Here is a 25,155-nt window from a genome sequence, read left to right on the forward strand (position 1 = left end):
GAAGTCTACAGTAACTCTTGGCAGTTGTTGAAAGCTGGAAAACATCTCAGAATAAACTTTGATACAGATGGATCCATTCATGTCAGCGAGGAACACGAATCTGATGCTACAGAGGGCACAGACTCACCAAAACTGGACATGAAGTGATCTTTAAATATTTCTGTATGATTTTATGCATTGCCATGCTGCCACGTGATTGGCTGGAACTGCACGAATGAGGATGGTTACCTGCGCTCCCATTAAAGTGGCCAGTGAGTTGATATACTGTCCTGTAGCTGTATAATTATCCTTTCAACAAATTATCACAGGGGCTGAATGGAAATCTAGGTTATTGGGTTATTAGTAGAAATCAAAATCTGTTTATACGTGGGGATTTATCGTTCAGTTGCAGCCTGAATACTGGTGTATATGCAGCTTAGTAAATAAATGAAGAAATGATTTGAAGAATCCAACTTGGTCGATGCAGCAGTACTGACGATGGATTTGATCTCAGACAGTCATAGTTAATTTGTCGCTGGATGCCATGACTGCATGCGGAAGCACCAGTGTCGGTGGTGTCATGAGCGCGTGGGAAACTTTGGAGGATGGATATATAACAATGCGCTTTAAAGTGCTGGACTGCTGCGGAAAATAAACGGCACTGGAATTCGGGCGGTGGAGTTAAAGCGACAACTGGGATAGTTGAAAATGCAAAAGCGTATTCAAATGCAGTAATAAGCTAATACGGTGACTGTAAATAAGCGGAACGGCGGAACAAGACATGGACCGAGAAGCAGGGCGAGACCGCCGGCGGTTCATCGCGGCGCATTGTGATGACGGTACAATGTTTCATTCACAAAGCGTCACGATCGAGCGTTTTAATTTTTATGAATGATTTTAAGCAGCCAATTCATGTCGATGAGTTCTCGAGTTTGTGCTTGTGTGCTTTTCTATGTGGTTAATAGCTCGTCTAGTCCGCCAGGGTCCAGTTTATCTCGAGATGGATCAGCCAGTAGTGAAAAGCAGGAAAATAAAAGGACAAACGCTTTCACGTGTCTCAAACTTGTGGAGAACTGTTCATGTCGCGCCTACTGCCCCGAAGCTCATTTTCGCAATTTAGTCGCTTATTTTATATCAGTTTAATCGTTTATCACTGCCATCTCTCTGCTAAATTCGTAGTTGTAACGCTATAGACGAGGGAAAATGAAACGTAAATACATATACTTGCAGATTGTCTCGGATTGGTGATGGTAAATGACGTGACTGATGGGCGTGACTGATTACCTCGCACGTGCAGGTATTGCGGATAGGTGTGTCTGGATCCAGGAAGTGTGTATGTACATATATGTGCCGCTGTTGTTTCCTGGGAGCAAATTGGTAATTTGCGTTACTTACAGTTCTTGAGTAGTGTAACTCTTTTTGTTGTTGTTGTTGTTGTAGTATATAGAAAACCTGATTTTAAATGCATACTCGTGTATTGTAGCCTGTGCTTGAGTGTAAGAGCAGGCTTTCAGTCGTGGAACAAGGAATATACTTGGCTGTTCAGCTGTTCAGTGAAACACCTTTCTGTTTTATGGCCTCTGGTGAATTGTAAACATGTGAGATATATTTAGAGCAAAGATCTACAGACCTTCCTCGCTTCCTCTTCTGATGCAATCGTGAGAAAAAGGGAAAGATGGAAGCTTTGGCATGCCTATCTGAAGAAACTTTGACCCCAAAACAAGTCTTAAATATCTCTCTCTCTCTCTCTCTCTCTCTCTCTCTCTTATGCTTCTTCATGCCCTGACATGCCAGGAACTGGAGGGGAGGAGATAAAGGAGAACAAGAAAAACCGGTGAGCAGCTGTGAGGCAGAGAGTGTGTGAAAGAAACAGAAGAGTCCAATTCTGTCAGCATAACCCCAGAGACCTGCTAGGAGGAAAGAAGGAGACCTACTGACCTGGTGGAAACCAGTACAAAAAAATAGAAGAAACTAATAGGATATAAATAAGGAAAGGATTTTGGATGTGTAGCGATCATCTGAGATCAAGTAAGAGCTTGTACCTTCTTTATTTTTTTATTCTCTTTCATTCTCTCAGTTCATTTCTGTTCAAGCCAGCTTAATTGATGCCTATAACAAAATCCTTTCTTGCTGATTTTGTGAAGGTTTCAGCTTGGAGTGAGACATTACTTTGACTCACCTGTAGAAAGTGAAAGTATTTTCATTCATCTGAGAAATTCGAAGGAAGCAGGCTTCTGTACAAGAAAATCAAAATTTGTATTTTTATTAGTCTATTTTTATCCTTTTAACAGGGTCCATGACAGCTGAGTTCTAACTAAAGCAGAATTCAAATGCACCTGCAGCCAGACACCATCTGAGGATTTTCAAATCTCAATTCCTGGAAGATATTTCACTATATGACTTCAGCATAATTCAGCACTGTGTGATTATTGATACAAATGACAGAATTATGAACTGAGGATTTTTTTTTACTTCTGGACTATCCTTTGTGCAGCTTGTGTTGTAGTATGGGGAAAGGTCTATCCACAGGCCTGACACCTTTTTTCTGGGCCAGATGAGGGGCTGCAGGCAAAGCTTGCTGCAGGGCCGGCGATTCCACTGTCGGGAATGGGCCCTGGAGAAGGTGAAGAGATACCTGGAGGCAAGAAATCATGTCAAAGGTGTGCAGGACTCATCCCATCCCCCATCAGGTGTCCTAGTGATGGGGGGACCTGGTACAGGTAAGACGGCCTTCTGCACAGAGCTGGTCTGGCCCCAATCAGAATCAGGGAGAGCAAGCGGGCTGGCATCACGGTGCTTGGCTTGGCACTACTGTCAACGGGAAGATGCAGACAGCATAGAAGTTTGGAGGTTTGTACTGGGCCTGGTGGAGCAGCTGCGTAAGAGCCCTCTATTGGCACCAAACTATGGCAACCTTTTGGCCAATCCTGCTATTGCTACCAGCCTAGATCCTCTTCACTGTCAACGCGATCCAGATGACACCTTTAAAAGGTGAGTGCTTCAGATCTGTGTTGTGTCTCACTTTCGTAGTACTTCAGGTGTAGACGTAGAAATAGAAAAAATACACAAAATCATCCATTACTCATTTGAAGCCTGTGTCAAAGGACAAAATGAGCTTCGTTAGGTTTCTGTATTCTGTAAGCACACAAATCTTTCATGGAGTCATCAACTTGTATTCATATTGACATTTTTTTACTTTGAAAATGTGATTTCTCTCTTTTATACACTGCTTTTCATGTTGTCCAAGTTGTCTGCTTTTCAAAGATCGTTTACTATTTTCTGTCTGCTGTGTTCTTTTATATTTGTTGCTTTCACTTATAAGAAGCCCTGTCATTTCTCTAGCTCCATCTGACACTCAGTGCCTGTTAGTCATGCCAATGAAATCACACTCTAAAGACTTCCTTAATATTGCTTAACTGTAACCAGACAGCTTGCCACTTCTACACACAGATCTTAGTCTCTACTTCAGATCTCTACTTTAGCATTTGCTATTATAAAGGCTTTGTATTTTTGCATATGTTTTAGTAGATATTTGATTTACTGGTGATTTGATCAAACCTTTGTTACATTAAACCAAACCTGCTGGATCTCAGCGACATGTTTCATTAATTTCCAAATTTCGCAAAGAAATTAAATCTTGATTCTTATATGTATATTAACAGCTGTTTTTGTTTTTTGCTGAAGTGTAATGAAGCACCACCCTGTCCTGTGGAAATTTGTCAGTGCATCTGGGCTTAATCCTGCTTGTACTCCCTTTTCCCTTGTCTCTTCTCTGGCACCAAGGCATTATTTGATACCCCTTTGAATGGCATTCTTTATGTCAAAGACAGGAAAGGGGTGATTGTTCTGTTTCTCTGGCACTTATATTTATTTGTTTATTCCCTTAACGTAATAATGCTGTCTATTCAAAGCAGTCACAATAGGCTTTGGAAGGCATGAATGGCAGTTGCTTTTTATGACCCTTTTAGGGGGAAAACATAAGACTGAAAAAAATGTGTCCCTACTGTGTCATGTTGGGTCTAGTTGGTGAGGTCGCCACCGCCATGCATCTGGCACTTTTCTTCTATTCTTTCTCTCTGTTTCTCACTTGGTATTTAGCGAGCTTTTGCACGTTGCTACCATTAGATCACCCTGTTTGCTTATGTCAGAGCTGAGGTTCTCACATTCTACACACCCCTCACACTTTACAAACTATGGAGATCTTTTTTTGTACCACACAAACAGGAGAATGTGTCTGTATAAATGAGAAAGAGCACAGTGGAGGACTGTATAAAGGTGTGTAAACTGGGCTTCTTGGGGGGGTCTAGCTACTAAAATTGTTAACACAGAGTTCAGAAAAACCTGGAGTGTTCCTTACCAGAGAAAAAGTGATCCAAGTGACTCTAGAAACTATGTGAAAAAATGATGTGAAACTAACTGATAGGTGTGAAGCTTACTTAAGTCTCAGAAGACCCTTAGATTATTCATTTATTATATTTTTACATTAGATATTCTTATGTAAGAACTAATAATTTCAATGCCATCATTAATTTAAACAAATTTACTTACTCATAACCTTACTCTTACTGACACTGGAAACTGCATATTGCCAGTGTTAAGCATAGTTTTTGGGGTTTTTTTTGCAAATCAACTGTTGGACAATATTCAGCAAGCTATACACTCAGTTTCTGTACTTTTTTCTTCTTAAAAGGTATATTTACACATTGTGAATCAAAGGTCAAGTCAAGAAGCTTTGGGTTTGTTAAATTTAAAAAAAATATATGTACAGTAAAGGCTTCAGTGACTGAGTAATAATAATTTTTGATTAAGCCATATATCAGTATTTTCAAAGTAAGCAAGAGAAATTACGTAAATCTTTACACGACTTTAAAATGTAGGTAATAATAAATTATTAGTGGTCGATTGAAAGCTTCATTGTATTACGTCAAATATAGTGCAGTACTATTGTTTCTGACTTAATAGCGATGGGTAACATTTTGTGAGCTCACCCATGTCATTAATAACGTTGAGGGCAATTGGCCAAACTCAATCCATGATCATGAATTTGACTTAAAGAATTATAATGGGGCCACATTAAAATGTTTATCATATTTTAATGTAAAGTAAACAGTTTCCTCCCATGTATGTACAATGTAGTAAATTTTGAATTCTTGGAGACAGAGTGAATGCTGTTTGCCTACATTTAGTGTTGAGTGGCTAAAAGTGGTTCATGTCACAAATAAAGTCTGAAGACCCTTCATTACAGTCTTGGATCAAGATTGCCTGCAAATGGCAAAGACATGATAGGTTAAACATGAGGTTCAAAAATCTTAGTCATTCTGTTCTCTGATCACCAGCACAGTCCTCTCATCTTCACCTTTAAATGAAAGTGCATAATATTTGATGTAGGCTATTTAAAGTAATTGTATAAAATCAAGGCAAACTACAAAATGTGGTAAGGTCTGATGTGGCAGGCAGTTTCACAAAGGCAATAATACCATCACTGTGGAAGGTTGGTGGTTAGATTTTGCCCAGGGAGATTATGAATTTCTTGCAGACAAACTTTCTGTGGTTTTTTTAGCAACCCTCCAGTAAAACAAAGGCATGTTGAGCACATGTAAAATATAATGTTTCAAAACTAACCATTGTCCTGGGAGGTGGCTGGTAATAAATGAAAGGAAACATACTGCCCTATGACTGTTCTAACTATTTTGCTTGTTTAGGGGACGGATTGCCCTCCACCTATTATCAGGGCCTCAGCTTACAGTTGCATTTATTCATTTAGCAGACTTACAAAGGAGACCTTTCTTGCTGTTGACTACAGAGGCAAATAAAGTTTAACATGATATTAGGTTCCATTAGGTATGCGAAAATATCTTTGCAAAATGTGGATTAAGCTATTTTACTTGCATTATAATTTGCTGCTAAATTTCTTATAATCACATAATTAATATAAATTCTATTTTGGAAGCCTAGACAATTTGGACTTTTGTTGTGGCAAAACATTAGTTTAAGCCATTAGGCCATATACACTCACTGAGCACTTTATTGAGAACACCTGTACAGCTACTCATTCATGCAATTATCTAATCATCTAATCATGTGGAAGCAGTGCAATGCATAAAATCATGCAGGTACGAGCCAGCAGCGTCAAGAAATGTGCACGTCAACCATCAGAATGTAGGAAAATGTCATCTCAGTGATTTTGACTGTGGTATGTGGTATGACAGACAGGTTTGAGTATTTCTATAACTTATGATGTCCTGGGAATTTTACACCAGTCTCTAGAGTTTTAACATCCAGTGAGAGGCAGTTTTGTGGTTGAAAGCACCATGTTGAAGACAGAGGTCAGTAGAGAATGACCAGACTGGTTCAAGCTGACAGAAAGGCTACAGTAACTCAGATAACCACTCTGTAAAACTGTGGTGAACAATAAACCATATCAGAATGCTTAATACTGTATGTTGAACTACAACAGCAGATGCCTACATCAGCTTCCACTTCTGTCAACTAATAACAAAAAGCTTGAGGCTTCAGATGGCACAGGCTCACCAAAACTGGACAGTTGAAGGATGGAAAAACATAGCCTGATTTGTTGAATCTGTCAACATCAGTCCAGGCTGGTGGAAGTGGTGTAATGGTGTGGCCACAATTTATCTTATTGAAGTTCTAATGGCTACTTCCATCATGATAATGCACCAAGCAAAAGTCATCTCAAACTGGTTTCATGAATATGATGATGAGTTAAGTAAGGAGAGATACACAGCATGACAGTGCATCTGAAGAACCTGCAGGAAAAGTGCAGAATCTCAAACGGATGTTTGTGAACTTGTGGAACCCATGCTATGAAGAATTGAGGTTGTTTTGCCCTACTTAGCATTAGTAGTGTTATTAATAAAGTGTTGGGTGAGTAAAAATGCTAAATTAGATTTTATGCAACGTTAAAAACATTCACTTGCTTAGCATTTCTTTGCTACTCAGTTCGATCATGATTGGTTCATAGTCTGTTAACTAATTTAGCTAATTCTGGCCTAACAATCAGATGTTTGTTAATATTTGTGTTTACATGTTTTGGAACAAATTTATAAAAAATCAGTGACATTAACAAGAACCTCAAATATTAATTACATCAGTATATGTAGGGAAATCTTACTATGCTGTTTTCCAGGTTACATTGGTGTGTGTGTGAAGTTTGATCATGTTGACTATAAATGAGACAAACTACAGGCCAGATTATTGAGATCTGTAATTGTCAACCGAATGTTGCGTTTTCTCCTTTATTCTGACTGTCATCTGCTTTAGTTCAGTTCTGTTTGTCCTTTATTCTGTCTATTGGCTGATTAAGCCAGTTCTTAACCCCTACTGAACCACTGCTCACATGGTCATTCACTCGTGTTTCACTGTTCTTAGCCATGTGTCAACCTCATGATCAAAGGACACACACTACTGACAAGGACTTGCCAAGCTGTTTGAATCCAAGTATGAGTTTGTTTTTTTAAGCATAACTTCATTTATCATTTATTGTCCATAATATAAACATGAAATCATTTTGGACCAAACAAAAACGCCAATATCCTGTCAGATCTGCAAGTAACTATATTAGGGTATATTCAGTACACTATAAATTGTTATTATGAGATAATCCCATCCTAGTCTAGCTTACTCCTTACCAGCAGCTTGTGGAGATAAATGGCAAGGATTGAAGGAGTGAACCCACATGATTGCAAGGATTGCAATGAATGGTAATTATTATGATTCAGAAGCACAGTTGTTAATTTTGCCAAGTAATTGTAATAACTCATGAAATACTCAAGTTAAAGACTGACATATTTAAATTGAAATTCAGTAGTTTAGGCATGTGATAGTTAGTTGTGTGATAAACTTGGCTGTTTTTTAGGAGAATGCTGAACGTTCATCGAAATGTCTGCTGTCTACTTTAAGAGCAGCATGCTCACAGGTTCTGTGCCAACATCTTATCCTCTAGCATGCATGAAGACACAGGAAATCTCTGAGCTTCCATAGCACTGACTCACCATGCCACATGAGCCACACCTCAGGCCAGAAAAGAGGAGGATGAGACAAGTGTGGGGGGTGTGAAAGAAAGAGGCGGATGCGGCCTGAGAAATGGTGTTAAAGTGAAAGGAAGGCTGTTTTCCCAGTTCAGTTCCTGGTGGTTCTCTTCCTGCCCTGACATGATTTTCATTCTTGTATGGTGGCTTATATTTGTTCCTGTTCCTGTACTCGTTACCCACTCTGTCTCTGTTTTTCTCCCCTCCCCTGTTTTCCCCTGATGCTTCCATTTCCTCCCCTGCTATATTTCCTCCCCTGCTTATTCTCTGTTCCAAAATCAGATGTGGGAAGTTGATAATTCTGATTACAAAAGCTTCCAGAGTTTCTGTATTGAAAAGATAACGTATAGAATGTGAAAATGGCTGAGCTTGAGAAGCTAGTGTTTCTTATAGAATTTATGATTAAGTGTGTAACATTAATGACAGAGCTGTTCCTGCCTGCCACATCATCGTCTCTTGTTGAAGTTAGATTTGTTAATTATTAACTTTGGTTAAATTATGCACTTTTCCTTACAGGTAGTTTATTTCTAATTTCCAACTTGCAAAGAATGCAGCATTAGACCCCCACTTCCTTCTCACTCTTTGTTGTCTCTTCTCCCATTTTTTTTTCACAACACCCACATCTTAATTAAATACAAATTTGTTCTGTGAGATTACAAAAGATGCAGTAAAAAAATCAAGACTGATATGAGGGATTGGTTTGTAGCTCAGCTTAAGAGTATTAAAAATGCAGTAAATGTAGGCAGTGTCTAAATTTATGGAAGTAACTCATTAAAATGACTAATAAATATGCTTGTGAGATGTAATGTAAAGCTGGTAAAATTTTATATTTAAATGCTACATTTTTGTGATAACCCACCCTTTCTCTTGTTTCCATCAGGGCAGTTTTGGAGACCCTGCTCTCATTACCCTCTCCATCTCAGAGTGTTTACATAGTGGTAGATTCTCTGGATTCTGGCTGTGGTGGGACTGTTGGAGTCAGTGAAAGTCTGACAACGGGGACTACGGGTACTCAGAGTACTACAATAGCGGAGCTCCTCCACAGACACCACCAATACTTGCCACCCTGGATTCTCCTGGTCTGTTCTGCCCGCAGACAGAATAAGGCTGTTTGCAAGATGTTCTCAGGTATGTACACCTGTACACACTTGGTGGTATCTTAGCTTTTTTACATCAGACAGCATGGCTGTCACTAAGTACCAGCACTGAATTTGGTAACCCTCCTTGCCCAGATATCAATAGAGTCAAGGATATGTAGATGGAGCTATAAGAACATCGATTGTTCGAACACAATCAACCAGTCCAGTGACAAGTGGCATTCTGACAAAGTTTCATTCTAGAGATACTTTTGCTGCCACTTAAAATGAACCTTTGTCCGAAATAAACATTCGATCCTTATTACTGTATTCTCTTTAAAGTTTCAAAATCATTTTATTTGTTTATTAACAGTAATATTTTATGGGTTTTTTAATTTAACTTGATATAGAAACCACAGTGGACCAAGCTGTTCAGTGGAAAATAGTTATTTTGAGACATTTAAAAAAACAATTAGTTTCAAATTCAGTAATACTGCACTACTTTGTTTTGCTTCTCCCAGCGCATGTACAGGTGTACATGTCTTTATATACATTTTCTTTTTTTTACTGGCATATTCCACACTTGGTCCATCCTGAACCATGCATTTACTAAAACTCACATTTCTTTAGTGCTTAAGCATGGACTTTACACTCGTAGTAACTCTGTCACAAATAGCCTTTCACCATTTTGTCATTTATTTATTCATTATATCTCCTATTTGTAATTTGTACATCATATCAAATCTATGTCATTTTTGTTGTGCAGGGTTTCGAAAGTTATGTCTGGATGACTTGCGGAAACCTTTGGCTGTACAAGATGTTCAGCATTATATTCTGCGGAGGCTAGATCAGGAGGGGACCCTGCGGCGGCAGCTCACACCAGAGACAGCTGACATGCTTAATTTGCTCCATATCAAGAGTGGTGGCTGCTTTCTCTTTCTTGAGCGAGTGCTGGATGGTGTAGCAAGTGGTTTAGTAGGGCTCAGAGAAATCCGGGACATACCAGGCACACTAAATGGTCTCTATCTATGGCTCTGTCAGCGGCTTTTCCCCCGTAGACTCTTTGTCCATGTTAGGCCCTTGCTCAACATTATTCTTGCCTCCCCACGACCCCTAAATCTTGAGGAACTCTTCAGTGCTGCACGAACAAGGGATGCTTGCCTGATACATGAGGACTTTCAGTCACAAATGCGTGCTCTCAAAGCACTGATAGTAGATGGGCCAGATGGGACTAAGCTCTTGTTCCATGGTAGTTTTGCAGAATGGTTAACTGATGTGAAATACTGTACACAAAAGTTTCTGTGCAGTACTAAAGATGGTCATCTTTCACTTGCCATGTCCCTATCATTGAGATCTAAAAGCCTTAACACAGAAGAGGTATGCCAAATGGGCCATCACCTCCTCAACAGTGGAATACATTCAGGTGAGCCGTCACTGCTGGCTCTATGGATGCTTTGGACTGGAGTTCCCACCCTTGGAAGTTGTGGGAGGGGCCCGTCTGCTACTTACTCTCAACATCTCTTTTCCATGCAAACACCTGTGCTGGTTCAACAAGATGTGTTACAGCTTCTGATGAAAAGTGGTGTTTTCCCTCCTACCTGTTCCCCAGACAATGGCCCTAGTGTGGGTGTACACTGTGTGGGTAAAGGGAGAGCAATAGTGAGAAGGGCACTGCAAAGAGAGGACTCAGTGCGAGCTCTTCTGGATAGTGGGGTTAATGTAAACAGGACAGATCCATCAGATGGACGAACACTGCTCTCTACTGCAGCATACAATGGGCTTGCAGATATAACTGCATTACTACTGTGTCATGGAGCAGACCCTTCTCTAACTGACAACCAGGGACATACACCTCTAACGCTTGCAGCCAGGCAGGGCCATGTAGGTGTACTTCAGGTTATGCTTGACTGGATTCAGGATCAAGAGCGTGGCATTGTTCGAACATTGCTGGAGCATGCAGACAGTGAAGGATGGACAGCTCTGAGATCAGCCTCATGGGGTGGTCATAAGGAAGCAGTGAAGATGCTACTAGAGGCAGGAGCAGAGGTAGATGGTTGTGATCCTGATGGGCGTACAGCTTTACGAGCTGCTGCTTGGGGGGGTCATGAAGAGATTTTGCTGACTCTCCTTGGCCATGGTGCTACAATTGATAAGAGGGACAATGAAGGCCGTACTCCACTCATCGCTGCTGCCTACATGGGTCAAAAGGAGGCAGTAGAGATATTGCTGGATGCTGGTGCAGAAGTGGATCTGGCAGACGGGGATGGACGCACTGCACTCTCAGTGGCTGCACTGTGTGTGCCGTCAGCAGCAGGGGGGAGAGGACATGTAGAGGTTGTGTGTTTGTTGCTGGAAAGGGGTGCTGATCCAGAGCATAAGGATAAAGATGGAATGACACCTTTACTCCTTGCTTCCTATGAGGGACATGAGGAAGTTGTAGAGCTTCTTCTGGAGGCTGGAGCTGATGTGGATGAGAGTACTGGAACCTACCCCTCTGCTGTCACACCTCTCCTTGCAGCTGCAGCCATGGGCCATGCAGGCACAGTGAACCGCATGCTATTTTGGGGTGCAGCAGTAGATGGTATTGATGGGGAGGGTCGCACAGCACTCTGCTTAGCTGCCGCTAAGGGCAGTGTACAAGTTGTGCGAGCCCTGCTGGATCGGGGCCTGGATGAGAATCACAAAGATGATTTGGGTTGGACGCCACTGCATGCAGCTGCCTGTGAGGGGCACAAGAGTATTTGTACTGTACTCACAGAGCAAGGTAGTATGGCCAGAGTTGGTGAATTGGATGTGGAGGGCCGGACACCACTCATTCTAGCAGCACAGGAAGGTCACTGCAGTACAGTTAGACTCCTGCTTGATCGCAAATCACCTATTGATCATCGAGGGTATAACGGACACTCTGCTCTCAGTGCAGCTGCCCTGCAAGGGCATGAGGAGGTGGTAGAACTGCTCTTGAGACGGGGAGCTGACACTGATGTTCGAGATGCAGAAGGAAGACCTCTTCTGTACTTGCTAATTCTGGAAGGCTGTTTGGATATAGCCACTTTACTCATAGAGAAAGGGGGTGTTCCACTAGAATCAAGAGATGCAGAGGGCCGTACAGCACTACATGTAGCAGCTTGGCAAGGTGACCTAGATGGGATTGAGCTGTTGCTCAGACATGGTGCAGACCCTAATGCACTGGACTCAGAGGGTCGACCACCACTGCACTCTGTGGCATGGAGGGGACACATGGGTGCTGGTAGATTGCTCCTCAGAGCTAGGGGCATAAATGTTAATCTAGCTTGCAAAAAACAAGGGGCCACAGCACTCAGTATCGCTGCTCAGGAGGGACACACTGAAATTGTGGCCATGCTTTTGGAAAATGGTGCTAAACCAGATCTTGTGGATAACTATGGCCGCAGTCCAGTAAAAGTTGCAGGAAAGAGAGGTCATTTCAGCATTGTCCGCCTATTAGAGAGCTATGGTGCAAAGCCATTCCTTGGACATCTGTCTTCACTCTGTGATACTCCAGGCTTCTCTCATTCCTCCATACTGAAAACTCAGGTTTCCATCTGCTCTGTTGAGGGCTCTGGAAATGGTGGCCCAGCTACGTCCTCCACCTCATCAAACTCTTTGTCAGCCTCTTGCTCACCTGCTTCTACAGCTGAAAGATTTCATTCAGTTCCTGGTTCACAGACATCTTCCTCCACATGCCACTCTCTGGCCACAGTGCAGACTGTGCCTGCAGACACCATAAGCTTCACACAGCAGATTCAGCAGCACTCACTACCCCGCTGCCGCAGCCGGCCATCCACCTTACCTCTACATGACTCAAACCATTCTAGCCTACAGAGAAGCACTGCAAGGAACAAGCAGAAAGCAGTTTCCAAAGATAACCCTACCCATGCACGATGCACAGTCCTTGGACTGCAGGACTCGCATGTTCCCCTTAAAGGCCTTGGGTCTTCACAAACTGCTGAATACAGCTTGAAGCCCCATACCCCTCACATGATTGAGAATGACCTAGAAAACAGTCCTCTGAAATTTGGAAGTTGTAAGTGGAACTCGGTAATAATGTCTCTAGGGTTGACACCAAACCAAGAGGGGGCCATTAGGCAGCCAATAAATAGAGACAGTCCACCTTTGGGATATCCCCCGCTTCATCTTCAGTCCCATGCACAAAAAGAGAGCTGGGATGGCTTTAAAAAAACATTTTCCCCAACCTTTGACCTCTCAGCTATCTCTCCACATGGTGCCTTACTAGAGGAATCTGTGTACATCACAAGCACAGACCCTCAGCTTAACCTCAAACAGGCCATTAAATTGCAGTTTGAGGGGCCAACCAGCGCAGCACTTTACAAGCGGGAAACACCACTCTAAGGTAAGGGCATACATCAGTTTTTATGAGTATATAAAAAACTGAATGTGAAAGATTAACAGATTGAAAGTAATTACTAAGTAAAAAGTTAGAGACACTTTTCTCTCCACACTCTACTAGGAGAGAATGTCTGGAATGCTAATGACATCTTTGTCTGTTGTAGGCAAACCATGATAATTAGGAGATCAAGGAGGAGAGGGTGCTATAGAGAATTACTGCGTGTAGTGGAGAACCATATATGAGATGAGGCCAGCATACCAAGCACACAATATCCTTTGACTTGCTTAAAAGGAGCAGCAAAGGAGAGGCGAGGAAGTAATGGACTTCAAAGGGCCTATGCTGTGTACTTTCTGGATATTTTTATGGCTAGTCACAATGGACAACTGCTAGCTCCCCACTCACTCAAACACTCACACAATTACAGGAAATATTCTTGCAAAGAAACACAACACATGAATAAGGTTGCATAGAGAAAAATGTTATTACATATGTGATCAAAGTACACCAAGAAATCTAAGACATGCCTGATATATAGTAAAGATTTGTTTATTTGCACACATAAAACAGGGAGTTAAATAGTGGCTCTCAAAATGGCCCAAGGCAAAGCAAGAATTGTATATTCAGAGTATTTGCATAGTACAGGGTGTCCCATCGGTCCAGCATCATATGGTTTATTTTTACAGACCATGAAGTATCCAAACAAGGACAAATAAATCCAAATAATTCAACTCATAGATTGAAGTCAAATGTATTAACAAAAAATTCTATAAATAAAAGCATATGTTTTGCTGTTTTTATATTTTCTCCTGTGATGCTGGACTTATGGGGCACCCTGTATAATAAAGCACCTTTAACACATTCTTGTTTTTTTTAAAATAATATGCACAGTGACAGAGAAGACCATTAATTTATCTGGAATGCACCCCAGCTTAAAGTAGTCTAAAGGACATTTTCCAAAAAAAAAAAAAAAAAATTATGCATCAGCTTTTCAACAAAAATAGCATAACCATTTTAAAACATTTTTGCATTTCTTCCCAAAAATGTTAGGTCATCATTGGTAATCATTTTACGGTTGTTCCTCAAGCTTCTTACCATGCTTTTTTTCTTTTTTTTCTTTTTCATTTTTTTATTACTGTTCTCTTTTGTGTAAACAGGGACTCAACAGACTGCTCAGACAATAATTTTGCAATATTTAGGCAGGTCACATGGATTAAATGAAATGATGGATTTGATATTACAATTGGAAAGACAAAGAATTCTCTGGATGTCAGAGAGAGGTTCTAGGAAAAAGAACAGATTTAAAATGGTAACAGATGTAATATGCTTTTTATTATATATGTCACAGTGTAAATAGATTCCTTAATTAATATTCTAACTTTCACTATTCTTGTTAATACTAATAATTGATAATTGTTTATAAGGATTTAAATTTTTGTGACATTCCATCACTTTGTTATGCACTGTGACAAATTTGTAGTGAAGGAGCAAGAACTTATTTCTTTCTCTCTCTTGCAAGCAAACAACAGGGCCAGTTTTTTTTGCCAGTACAAACATCAGTGCAAAATTGGGTTGAGTACAAAATGTTTGTCACTAAAATGTGCACAAAAATGTGTCTTATGTGTCTAATGTGCTAATATTCTGTAGTGCCTATAAATGTACATTAAAGCTTTTGCTATAATTTTTAGCTTTCACTGTGCAAAATCTTTAAATGTTTATCTTGTGCCCCTGTACATTTTCAGTATGTGCGAAAATTTTAGACATTCTTCTTTTTGTTTGCAGATGCATTGTGACACACACTCTCTTTTTCACAACTCAGTGAAGACTCTTTTATTGCCTCTCCAAGCTTGTTACTTCAAAAAAAATCCCCTAAAGCAAATAGGGCAAACAAGTCAAAATGCCACCTACACAAACATCAAGACATATACAGCTTAGAAACAGATGTCCTCAAATGTATGCAAATTGTACACAAGCCTTCAACTACACATGTTAGAACCATTATTATACAACAGTTAGTTCTAGTCCACTAATGTGATTGGTTGAGCAGTGTTCCAAGACATATAATGTCTTATATATTGTATAACCATATTGGGAAGTTTCGCTCATTGTATCACGCTGATTGTCTGTGTCCTCCACAAAAAAATTACAATTCCACCAACACTGAAACTCTTACTATAGTAGAAGTAATGACAAAAGCAAAGTTCTTCATGAATATACCTTTTGATTTGCAATATGAAAGCTTATTTGATAAAGATGAAAAGGAAGATGGAAAGATAATTTTCCAGGAAGCTCCTTTGACAAGAATGTTCAAATCAAGCTGACAGGATATAAAGTGCCTGTAGCTTTTTGGGGAGCTATTTACAAACGTAGGGAAAAAACAAATAAAACATTTGACCAAATTGTGTCTGAAATGTCAATTACTCTTGTATAAAAGCAATCACAATCGTGTGGTTATACTGAATCTTACCATGGCTGTGATTAGCTACAACACTCCCTGCTATACTCTTGCAATTTTGCTTACAAAACACATTAACAGCATCCCCTGTTTCAAAGACAGTCCCTGTTTGATCTTCTCCTTATCCATGCAGTGCCTTAAGTATGTAAATACATTCAAAGCAATTAAGACTGAAAGTAAAAACATTTTTTGGACAGATTATAGCAGAGCATTTTAGTAGTGCTGTGAGCATTCATCTTCAGATGAAATAAAGTTGCACTATGGGTACTGTAACATAATTCCCCATTATTCCCCATAGGACACTTCTGAAACAATTTTATAAGCAATAGGAAATCTATCCATAAAAGTATGAAGGATAATTATTTTGTACCTATTCACTGATTTAAAATAATGATAAGTTTAGCAGGGTCTGTGTATAATTCTGTTCAACTGTCTGGTTACTGGCACTAGGGAGGCAGTTTATTCCATTACTTTTTTTTTGTTTTGTTTGTTATTTTTAATCTATCGAACCCTCCATACAGCTACGTTTCTCTACACATTCTTTCTTTGCTTTGCTGAATATATGTAACTTGGTCTATGCAGCAAATACACAATTAATAGAGTGAAGACAGTTGTGTCTGAATGCTACTTTTTCCAGTGTTATTATAGAGGTAATTATGTTGGTTTACTATAAGCTATAAGGGTTTAGCAACCATGAAATATTATGATGGTGTTTTGTTTAATATACTGATGTGTGCTGCTATGAGCAATTTGTCAGCTCACATCTAACAGCTCTATCAGTGGAAAACAGCCCCCATAGAGACACAACTAAGATTTGTTCACCCTCAGTACAGGCAATGTAGTTGCGTAGTATTGTGTGTGTGGTGCAGCTATGAGTATATCACACTCAGCAACATTGCTGTTTGTTTTTAAACAAACCAACAGAAAACACCTGAATGCACAGGTTGAAAAAGAACTAGAGGACATGCACTGTAATGAGATTTTTTTTCTGCTGTCAGGGAGGTGGTCAGATAGGGTTTTTTTTTAATAAATAGTTAATGGCTTGGTAAAGAGTTACTGGATATTTATATTTAGCTATCCAAAACAACTCGAGGTAGAACGGGTTAATCTGGTTTCTACATGGCCTTTGTCTGCAAGCTAACACTTTTTCATGGACGAGTTGATCTACCTGTATTTTCTTACACTTACACCCTTATCTCATATAGTGTGAAAGCCTCTCTAATACACTGTGAACCTGGTATTTGTGTGGGATAGGTAACTGTGTGAAACTGACATTCTGTTAAAGGTCAGTACACAGGAGGGGAGAGAAAAGGTAGAAACAGAATTTTCTAAAAGCCCCACATTGAAAGTACACTATAATGGAGATATTGTTTTATTTTAAAATTACTACAAATACTATAGTTCACAGGTATGTTGATCTATTTGCTTTGTCCTTTGTAGTCATTGTAATTACTGCCACAGATCATTAGATGTCATTTTCTATAAAGATTCCATCCATCCTGCTTAAATGGAAACTTGCAAGACATTGTATCTAGCCTAAAAGCATGCATCAGAGAAACAGCTGTGTGTATATATGTGTGTGTGTGAGAGAGAGAGAGTGTCTGTGTGCTGGTTAGTCATCATCTCCTGCTGTCAGTGGGAGGTTTTCAGTTTTTCAAAACTAATATTCTACAGCTTGCAGGGAAAAATTCCAGAGTAGTTTGAGACCTAGTGAAGGTTTTGGAGACACTTCTCAAGATTCCACAGTCATTCCACAGAGTGTCACAGATTACAAAGACTTACTAATGACTAAACACAAGCACAGTGTTTCCAAATTCCTTTTAATCAAGCTATAACCCCCCCACCCCCAAACACACATACACGCACACACACATTACTGAAGAATGTGTCTGTTTTTTATTTAGGAGAATAACTTATGTTGCACTGCCCCATTAAAACACCACCACGTCAATAAACAAGTTTCCTCCCATCCCAAAAGGATGCCTAGAGTCCATAACACCCTTTACATGCCGTTACCTTTTAGAAATACTATGTGAAAGCTTGAGATGGGCAGATGATCACAGATTAAAAAACAGGGCCACATCAGTCAAGATTTCCAAGATTTTAAAAGACCAAATAAAGCAAAACTATAGCAAATTATATTTTTACACAGCATAATCCATACCACTAATGATTTGTTTGACATGTATCATTTAATATGAATACAATAATCATGCATAAAAGAAGAAAAATGAACATATAATAAAATACAGTTGAAACAATTTTAACTTTAAATTGAAAAGGGTAACTTTGATTTGAATCTAAAATTTAGCTAAAATAGCACGTTTATGGAAAGGTGTTACACTTATGCACTACATATATGAACTTGTAATCAGTTTGTACAACAGTGTCAGTGACATAGTGGGGATGGAAACAGATAAAGTGAGTCAGCTGTAATGTTACATGAGTATTGTTACCATACAAACACTATGCTATGCAATTACAGCTGGCAAATTATGACAACTTTGTAGAATAGGATTTTAAATGGATTACACAAGTTTACAGTGTATAGAACATTCAATTGTGTGATTTCAGTTCATGCAACACTACATGCATGTGTGTGTGTGGGGGGGGGGGATTGGGGGGGAGCAATGGTGTTTAAAGCAGTATTTAGACTGCATAACCCCCTGTTTGCTATATGATTTCCCAATGTAACACTATGAAGAAAAATGATAACATATGCAGTTAAAGTTCAGTCAGAATTATTTAAAACATAATAAACTTAGCAGCCAGGGCCTTTTATTTGATTTGAAGAACTTATTTATTTGTATTGGTATATCTTGATGCAGTGGTGCATGCTGTCTGACACCACTAAGAACCCATTGGGTAGCAAGGCAAGCCCTCGGGGACTACTTAGTCCCTCAGTAACCATTGTTCTACCTAAACCTTCAGGTGGGTATAGCACTACACGATGCTGCTCTGCCCAATCTGCTACTAGCACTGCTCCATTGCTGTCAATGCAAAGTCCCCACGGGCTGGTAAGGACAGGTCCCATGCTAGAACAAACTCCAAGGATGCGTAGAATATTCCAGTCAGGTCCCAGAACCTTCACACATGGCTCTCGACCTGCCTCACTGCCTCGCTCAGACACTGCCACAAGACCTGTGTGTAGGCACGCGTTCACTAGGTAAGGTCTGTGGAATCCAGTCACTACAGTTCGCTCTAGTCTTGATCCAGTTTTTGGCTCAAGTCTCAGGGAACTTAATGTGCCTTTACGAATATCTGCAACAAGGAACTCATCCTTCTGAGTCACTGTCACTCCCCTGGGTGCTTCCAGCTCATCTCGTGGGACCCCTGCAATATAAGGTCCCCCTCCAAAGGTTTGCAGGAGCCGTCCATGTCGATTAAAAATTAGCAGGGCTCGTTCAGCTGCACAGCTAAGAGCAATGAGACCTTTAGAATTAACAGCTACATCAAAGTAATTGCGGCAGGATCCTGATGAGCCTCTAGGGTCATTATTTGGGGAAGTCACTTGCTGAAAAACATTGCCATACTGATCAAATACCTGAACACGAGCATTCCCACAATCCACCAAGAAAAGCTGACCCTGAGGTGTAGCATGGACACCACTTGGCAGAGTAAGGTCTGCACGTCCTGAGCCCTGTTTACCAAATCGTCGAACAAGACACATTTCCACTGCTGACAATCTCTGTGCATCCTCTTCAAATTCCATAAGGGTTGGTTTACTTCTTTCTCCCCAGATCCTAACCCCATCCATGCGCTTAGACCCAGTGCTTACATGCTGGTTTAGTCTATCTTGGGAGGACCCATCAATGACTGACATAGACAGTGAACGTGAAACTCCCCAAGACCATCCTTTATGTTGTGGGTGTTCTTTTTGTGAATAGTTTCCATGACTAGGGCCAGATTTAGCCTGTGATGCTGATGTCTGCCGGTGCCTACTGACCTTCCACTTGCTTGATTGATCTTTTCCATTGATGAGTGGACGAGAAAGCTCACTACTGGATCTAGAGAGTCTGTGATTTGGAGTGGTATAGTTTTTAGAAGAGCTGACAATGAAAGTGTATCCAGAATCAACACTCTCAGCAGGAGAAGGAGTACGATTGTATCCATGGTCATCAAAGGATGTAGTAAGGTGAGACAATGAACGGTCATGTGACGGCAAATCCTGGCATTGGTGGCTAGAGTTAATATCTCTCTGACTTCTGGCGGATGGCATTGAGCTAATTCGAGATGTTCCCTTGAAGGAATTTTGTTCCCTCCTGTCTGTCTTTGGGTCTTCACAATGATTGCATAAGAATGGACCTTTCTGTGGCTGATGTTCTCTTTCTGAGGATAGAGATTCCAGCTGCTTCCTTGCTGCTTCTGAAGCAAGAGATTGAATTGATCCGTTTTGCTGACACATAAATTCTTCTTCTAACTCCATGTTGCTAAGCAATGCTGGTACAGCCATGAAAAGCTCATCTCCTTTGAATTCAGATGTGGGTGATTCACACTCTTCTTCCTGCAATGATTCACGCTCACTGGGGACCAGCTTTGGGTGCCAGTGGCCCATATGTGGTGACAGTGGTTTCACATCTTCACCAGATTCTTCATCACTTTGGGCTGAAAGTTTGATTTTTCGGATAGCTCTCTGGTTTCCACAACTATTTGATGAAATTAGAACTTGGCTATGTCCAGGCCCTGCTCCATCAGGCATGCTCCTACCTCCTTTCCCAGGTTCTGTCCATCTATCACATTGCCCCCCAGAGGCATGGAGGGAACACAGCTGTCCCTTTAATCCACAGGCACCAACAGGGAGATTAACAGCATGGTCCTGCACCGTAATATCACCAAAGGTGACAGCTTTTGGTTGGGCACTGGGTTTGAATGACACACGTTTTAGAGCAAGTGAAATTTCCCATGGCTGAAGAAGCTCTGCAACACTCTTAAGAAGCAAATCATACTTTTGGTCTACTTCACCCCCAACTTTGTCTCCATTTGCATTTTTTTCATTAGTATTTTTAATTTGATCTCTTAACTGACAGATTTTACGCAGGCGCTGATCTATAAGTGCTTGTCCAACTCGGACAGCTGCTGCATTGTCCCTTTGCATCTGCTCCAGTCTGCGCTGTAAATCCCGATGATCCTGCTCCACTCTCTCCAGCAGGCGACGTTCCTCTCTTTGTGCTCCCAGCAGAGCACGTTCCACTCCTCTGCCCACTATCTCAGCCTCAACTGCCTGCCGTTCCCGAAGCCGCCTGAGTTCTGTCTCACTAACTGCTAAATCACAGAGGGCCTGGGTGGCCCAACAGGGCAAGGGAAGGGAGGACACCATGGTACACTGTTTTTGGTTCTCTGGACCTTCTGAATCTGACTGTTCCACTGGACTAAGCAAGGATAGAAGAGAGGTACTAGGGGAAGCCTTGTTGCTTAATGGAGACACATGTAACATGACTGCACTGAAGGATATTTGGGATTGTGAGACTTTGAAGTATTATGTAATGGCTTCTAAGAAGGCATTCTTTTCTCAGGGACCTGTATAAAATATAAAGGGAAAAGGGCATTATGTTATAAATTAGATAATTATAGAGCAAATAGTTTAATACATTTTGAATACATTTATCTTTTAATACATTTTTCCAAGATAATAATGTTAAATGTGTTCTGGCATTCAGGTGATTGAATGAACTTCCCCTAGATGTCTGAACAGCTGATTCACTGGCAGTATTCAAACACTGTCAATAAACTTACCATTTCCTGAAGAACTTAAATTAACACTTTAATATTAGAAAATGTCTGTGTGCTTTTCTGCCTATATTACATCCACAGTTTATTTTTCCTTGGGTATTATTATTAATGAACTAGTATAAGGATGTATTTATTAACAGAAACTTCTGTAAGTCGCTTTGGATGAGGGCATCTCCCAAATGCCATAACTGGAAAAAAAAAAAATAAAAAAATTAGCAGAAAACTTCTATTATAATTACATCATAATAATCATTGTCAAAGTTTGTAAACACATGACCATCAGTCCCTTATATGAGTCTTCCCCAATTCCATGTGTGGAAGCACACAATTGAATAGGATACTTGTGTGCTGTAGCACTACAATTTTCATTCACTCTAATTAAGAAGGGTAGTGAACTCTGGAATGCGATATTATAAGTGTTAGGGAAAGATGCCCACAAACTTTTGCCATGTAGTGTATATAATAGATATTGAACCTACATTCTTATATGTGTAGCATTGGATACAGCTTAACTCACATGGAAACACAGCATTACTGAGACATGATTAATAAAAACTACATATCCTAATCATACAGTTGTTCACATGATCCCATTATTATTTCTAAAGTTTTTTATTATTTATAAAGCACAGTATATTTTTATTTACTTCTAATGTATACAAACTAGTTCTCTTAGAAGTTGATAGCTAATTAATTATGTAAAATCCTATTGCTCCAAAACGTCACCCTTTTTGTCTTATAGATAGTAATACAAATAGGCAACTCATCTATTGATAGTGTTGCTTGTTGCAGTAACAGTAGGAGGGAGTAGTGGTGGACTGACAGCTGGTTAGCTGAATATAGGATACAGATAATGTGACATCCTGTGGTAGAGTTTAAAAGGTGAGGAGACTGTAAGACGTAGAAAATGGAGGAACAGGAACAGAGAAGACTAGAAGACGGAAATCAAGATATTGCTACGGTATTTAAAAAGCACTGAATATTTTATTAGCATTTCAAATGCAGAGAGGGTAATAGCTGTGTGTGTGTGTGTGTGTGTGGGAGGAGGAGGAGAAGGAAAAGTCAACCTGTCATTTCACAAAAGACACACACACACACAGATCCCAGCCATCAGTATGGAAATCTTATGAAATCTAATCTAATGAAAAACACAGCTTAGTGAAAGCTATGACCACAAAGACAGGTTTTCTATCTCTTTGGCATGTCATATGGTTAATTTACATTTCATGTTGCAATCTATTTAAAATAGTTTCATTTAAACAAGTGCTTTCCTACTGTTTATTTGTGGAATTAATTAAAATATAAGCTGCTGATGAAAATGGCTGATGAAAATAATGAATTAATCAATAATCATGACTGAGAGCAAGGATTAATTGTACCAAAAGTTAACAAGGCATGCAATTTGTGCATTTTCCTTCTTTTATGTGTCTGTTTAGTAGTCGCATGTATAGCAGTCCTAAGCTGACAGTGTGTTGAATTTCCATTAGAATATAGCTTACATTCTAAATAATACAAAAGGAGATCAGGTATCCATTACAACCTAAATTATACATGAGGAGCTGATACTGCCGCAGTCGTAATTAAGTTCCTTTAGAAAGAAACACATTAGGTCTATGTTACCAGAAAGAAACAGACATACTAAAAATGTCATCAAAGAATAGTAAGCGACTGACAAAACTTTCGGAAACTTCTCGATTTCTTTGCTGCTAGTACGTCAATTATTTAACAATAATGAATAAATCACCATGCCAGTATGATAAAGCTCATGCATAACAGTGTACTTTAAATTAGCTACTACATTTTGTTGTATAACTATCATAGACAATTAAACAAAACATGCAAGTTTACTTAATTAAAAGTTTTATTTCAACATGTTGAGATGATTTAGTTTATAAGCATGCGTAAGCAAGTATTATTTGAAGAATGTCATAATGTCATAGTGAAGCTCATCATTAGATAAATATATGAAGAGAAAATCAAATTAGACCCTTACCTGTGTTGAGGGTCATGTAGGTACCTGTGCATCACTCTCTCTCTCTCACCTACTCACTGTCCCTCAGTCTCTTTTAGCATTCTGCTTCCTGCTGTTGCTAAGAGACTCAAAAAAAGAAAAAACCTAGTATAATGCTCAAGGGCAGCTGCCAGCTAATTACAGTTTTTGGAAGGAAAAAGGGCTAAACAACACTTTTTCTTTAACAAACAGCTTTGTGGGTTGGTTTGTAGTACTTTTGCTGTATGCATAATTAATAAATGAATGAATAATAATTATACTGCTATGTAATACAAAATATTCATATTCTTATTTCAACTATTAAAAAGCATCAAGTATCACAGATGTTACTTTTGATCACAAAATTGTACCGCATGTTTAGACATGAAGAAAAATTAACACTTATATCAGTTCTAATTGTAATCCATTTGTGTCACCAACGGCATTTATTTTAACAGTTACAATATTATTCTTGAGAATTGTTTTTACTCTGATTTTTCTCAAGATGATTGCTTGGCAATATTTTTTTGCCCTCTCTCTCTCTTTCTCTCTACATACATACATACACACACATGTTACCCAAGGTTTTGGGACACCCCTCCAAATCATTGAATTCAGGTGTTGTTTTTCAGGGGTTGGGTCTGGCCCCTTAGTTCCAGTGAAAGGAACTCTTAATGCTTCAACATACGAAGACATTTTGGACAATTTCATGCTCCCAACTTTGTGGGACAAGTTTGCGGATGACCCCTTCCTGTTCCAACATGACTGTACACCAGTGCACAAAGCAAGGTCCATAAAGACATGGGTGAGAGGGTTTGTTGAGGAGGAACTTGACTGGCCCACCCTTTGCAGCTATAACAGCTTAAACTCTTCTGGGAAGGCTTTCCACAAGGTTTAGGAGTCTGTTTATGGGAATCTTTGACAATTCCTCTAGAAGTGCATTTGTGAGGTCAGGCACTGATGTTGGAAGCTCACAGTCTTCACTCTAATTCATCCCAAAGGTCTTCTATCAGGTTGAGCTCAGGACTCTGTGCAGGCCAGTCAAGTTCCTCCACACCAAAATCACTCATCCATGTCTTTATGCACTGGTGCACAGTCATGTTGGAACAGGAGGGGGTCATCCCCAAACTGTTTCCACAAAGTTGGGTGCATGAAATTTTCCAAAATGTCTTGGTATGCTGAAGCATTAAGAGTTCCTTTCAGTGGAACTAAGGGACCAAGTCCAACACCTGAAAAACAACACCTGAATTCAATGATTCAATTATCTGTCCCAGAACTTTTGGCAATATAGTGTATGTATGTATGTTTGTATAAATATATTCATGTAATTTAATTTAGTAATTCTGCACCTAAATTAAAACTGGTATATACAGTATCTCACAAAAGTGAGTACACCCCTCACATTTTTGTAAATATTTTATTATATCTTTTCATGTGACAACACTGAAGAAATGACACTCTGCTCCAATGTAAAGTAGTGAGTGTACAGCCTGTATAACAGTGTAAATTTGCTG

At 39.8% G+C, this 25,155-nt stretch overlaps 2 protein-coding genes across 4 annotated transcripts; one reads left to right on the forward strand and one right to left on the reverse strand.

Annotated features, from left to right (window-relative positions):
- The first annotated feature begins 298 nt into the window (after positions 1–298).
- Positions 299–14,197, forward strand: ankrd50l (ankyrin repeat domain 50-like). 3 transcript variants are annotated; one of them, XM_058392094.1, is made up of 6 exons: positions 299–818; positions 1,774–2,007; positions 2,271–2,970; positions 8,908–9,155; positions 9,870–13,472; positions 13,633–14,197. In XM_058392094.1, the coding sequence occupies exons 3-5, from the start codon at positions 2,534–2,536 to the stop codon at positions 13,469–13,471; spliced, it is 4,287 nt and encodes a 1,428-aa protein (XP_058248077.1). In that variant the 5' UTR covers positions 299–818; positions 1,774–2,007; positions 2,271–2,533; the 3' UTR covers position 13,472; positions 13,633–14,197. The 3 variants fall into 3 exon arrangements, with proteins under 3 accessions (XP_058248077.1, XP_058248076.1, XP_058248078.1); XM_058392093.1 differs by lacking the exon at positions 299–818 and adding an exon at positions 883–1,356; XM_058392095.1 differs by lacking the exon at positions 299–818 and adding an exon at positions 883–1,276.
- Positions 14,198–18,094: 3,897 nt separating this feature from the next.
- Positions 18,095–21,517, reverse strand: LOC131354118 (uncharacterized). The gene has a single exon (XM_058391409.1). The coding sequence runs from the start codon at positions 21,353–21,355 to the stop codon at positions 18,722–18,724; it is 2,634 nt and encodes an 877-aa protein (XP_058247392.1). The 5' UTR covers positions 21,356–21,517; the 3' UTR covers positions 18,095–18,721.
- Between the last annotated feature and the right edge of the window lie 3,638 nt (positions 21,518–25,155).

The sequence above is a fragment of the Hemibagrus wyckioides genome, linkage group LG06 (genome assembly GCF_019097595.1).
Source record: "Hemibagrus wyckioides isolate EC202008001 linkage group LG06, SWU_Hwy_1.0, whole genome shotgun sequence".
In the NCBI taxonomy this organism is placed as follows: domain Eukaryota; kingdom Metazoa; phylum Chordata; class Actinopteri; order Siluriformes; family Bagridae; genus Hemibagrus; species Hemibagrus wyckioides.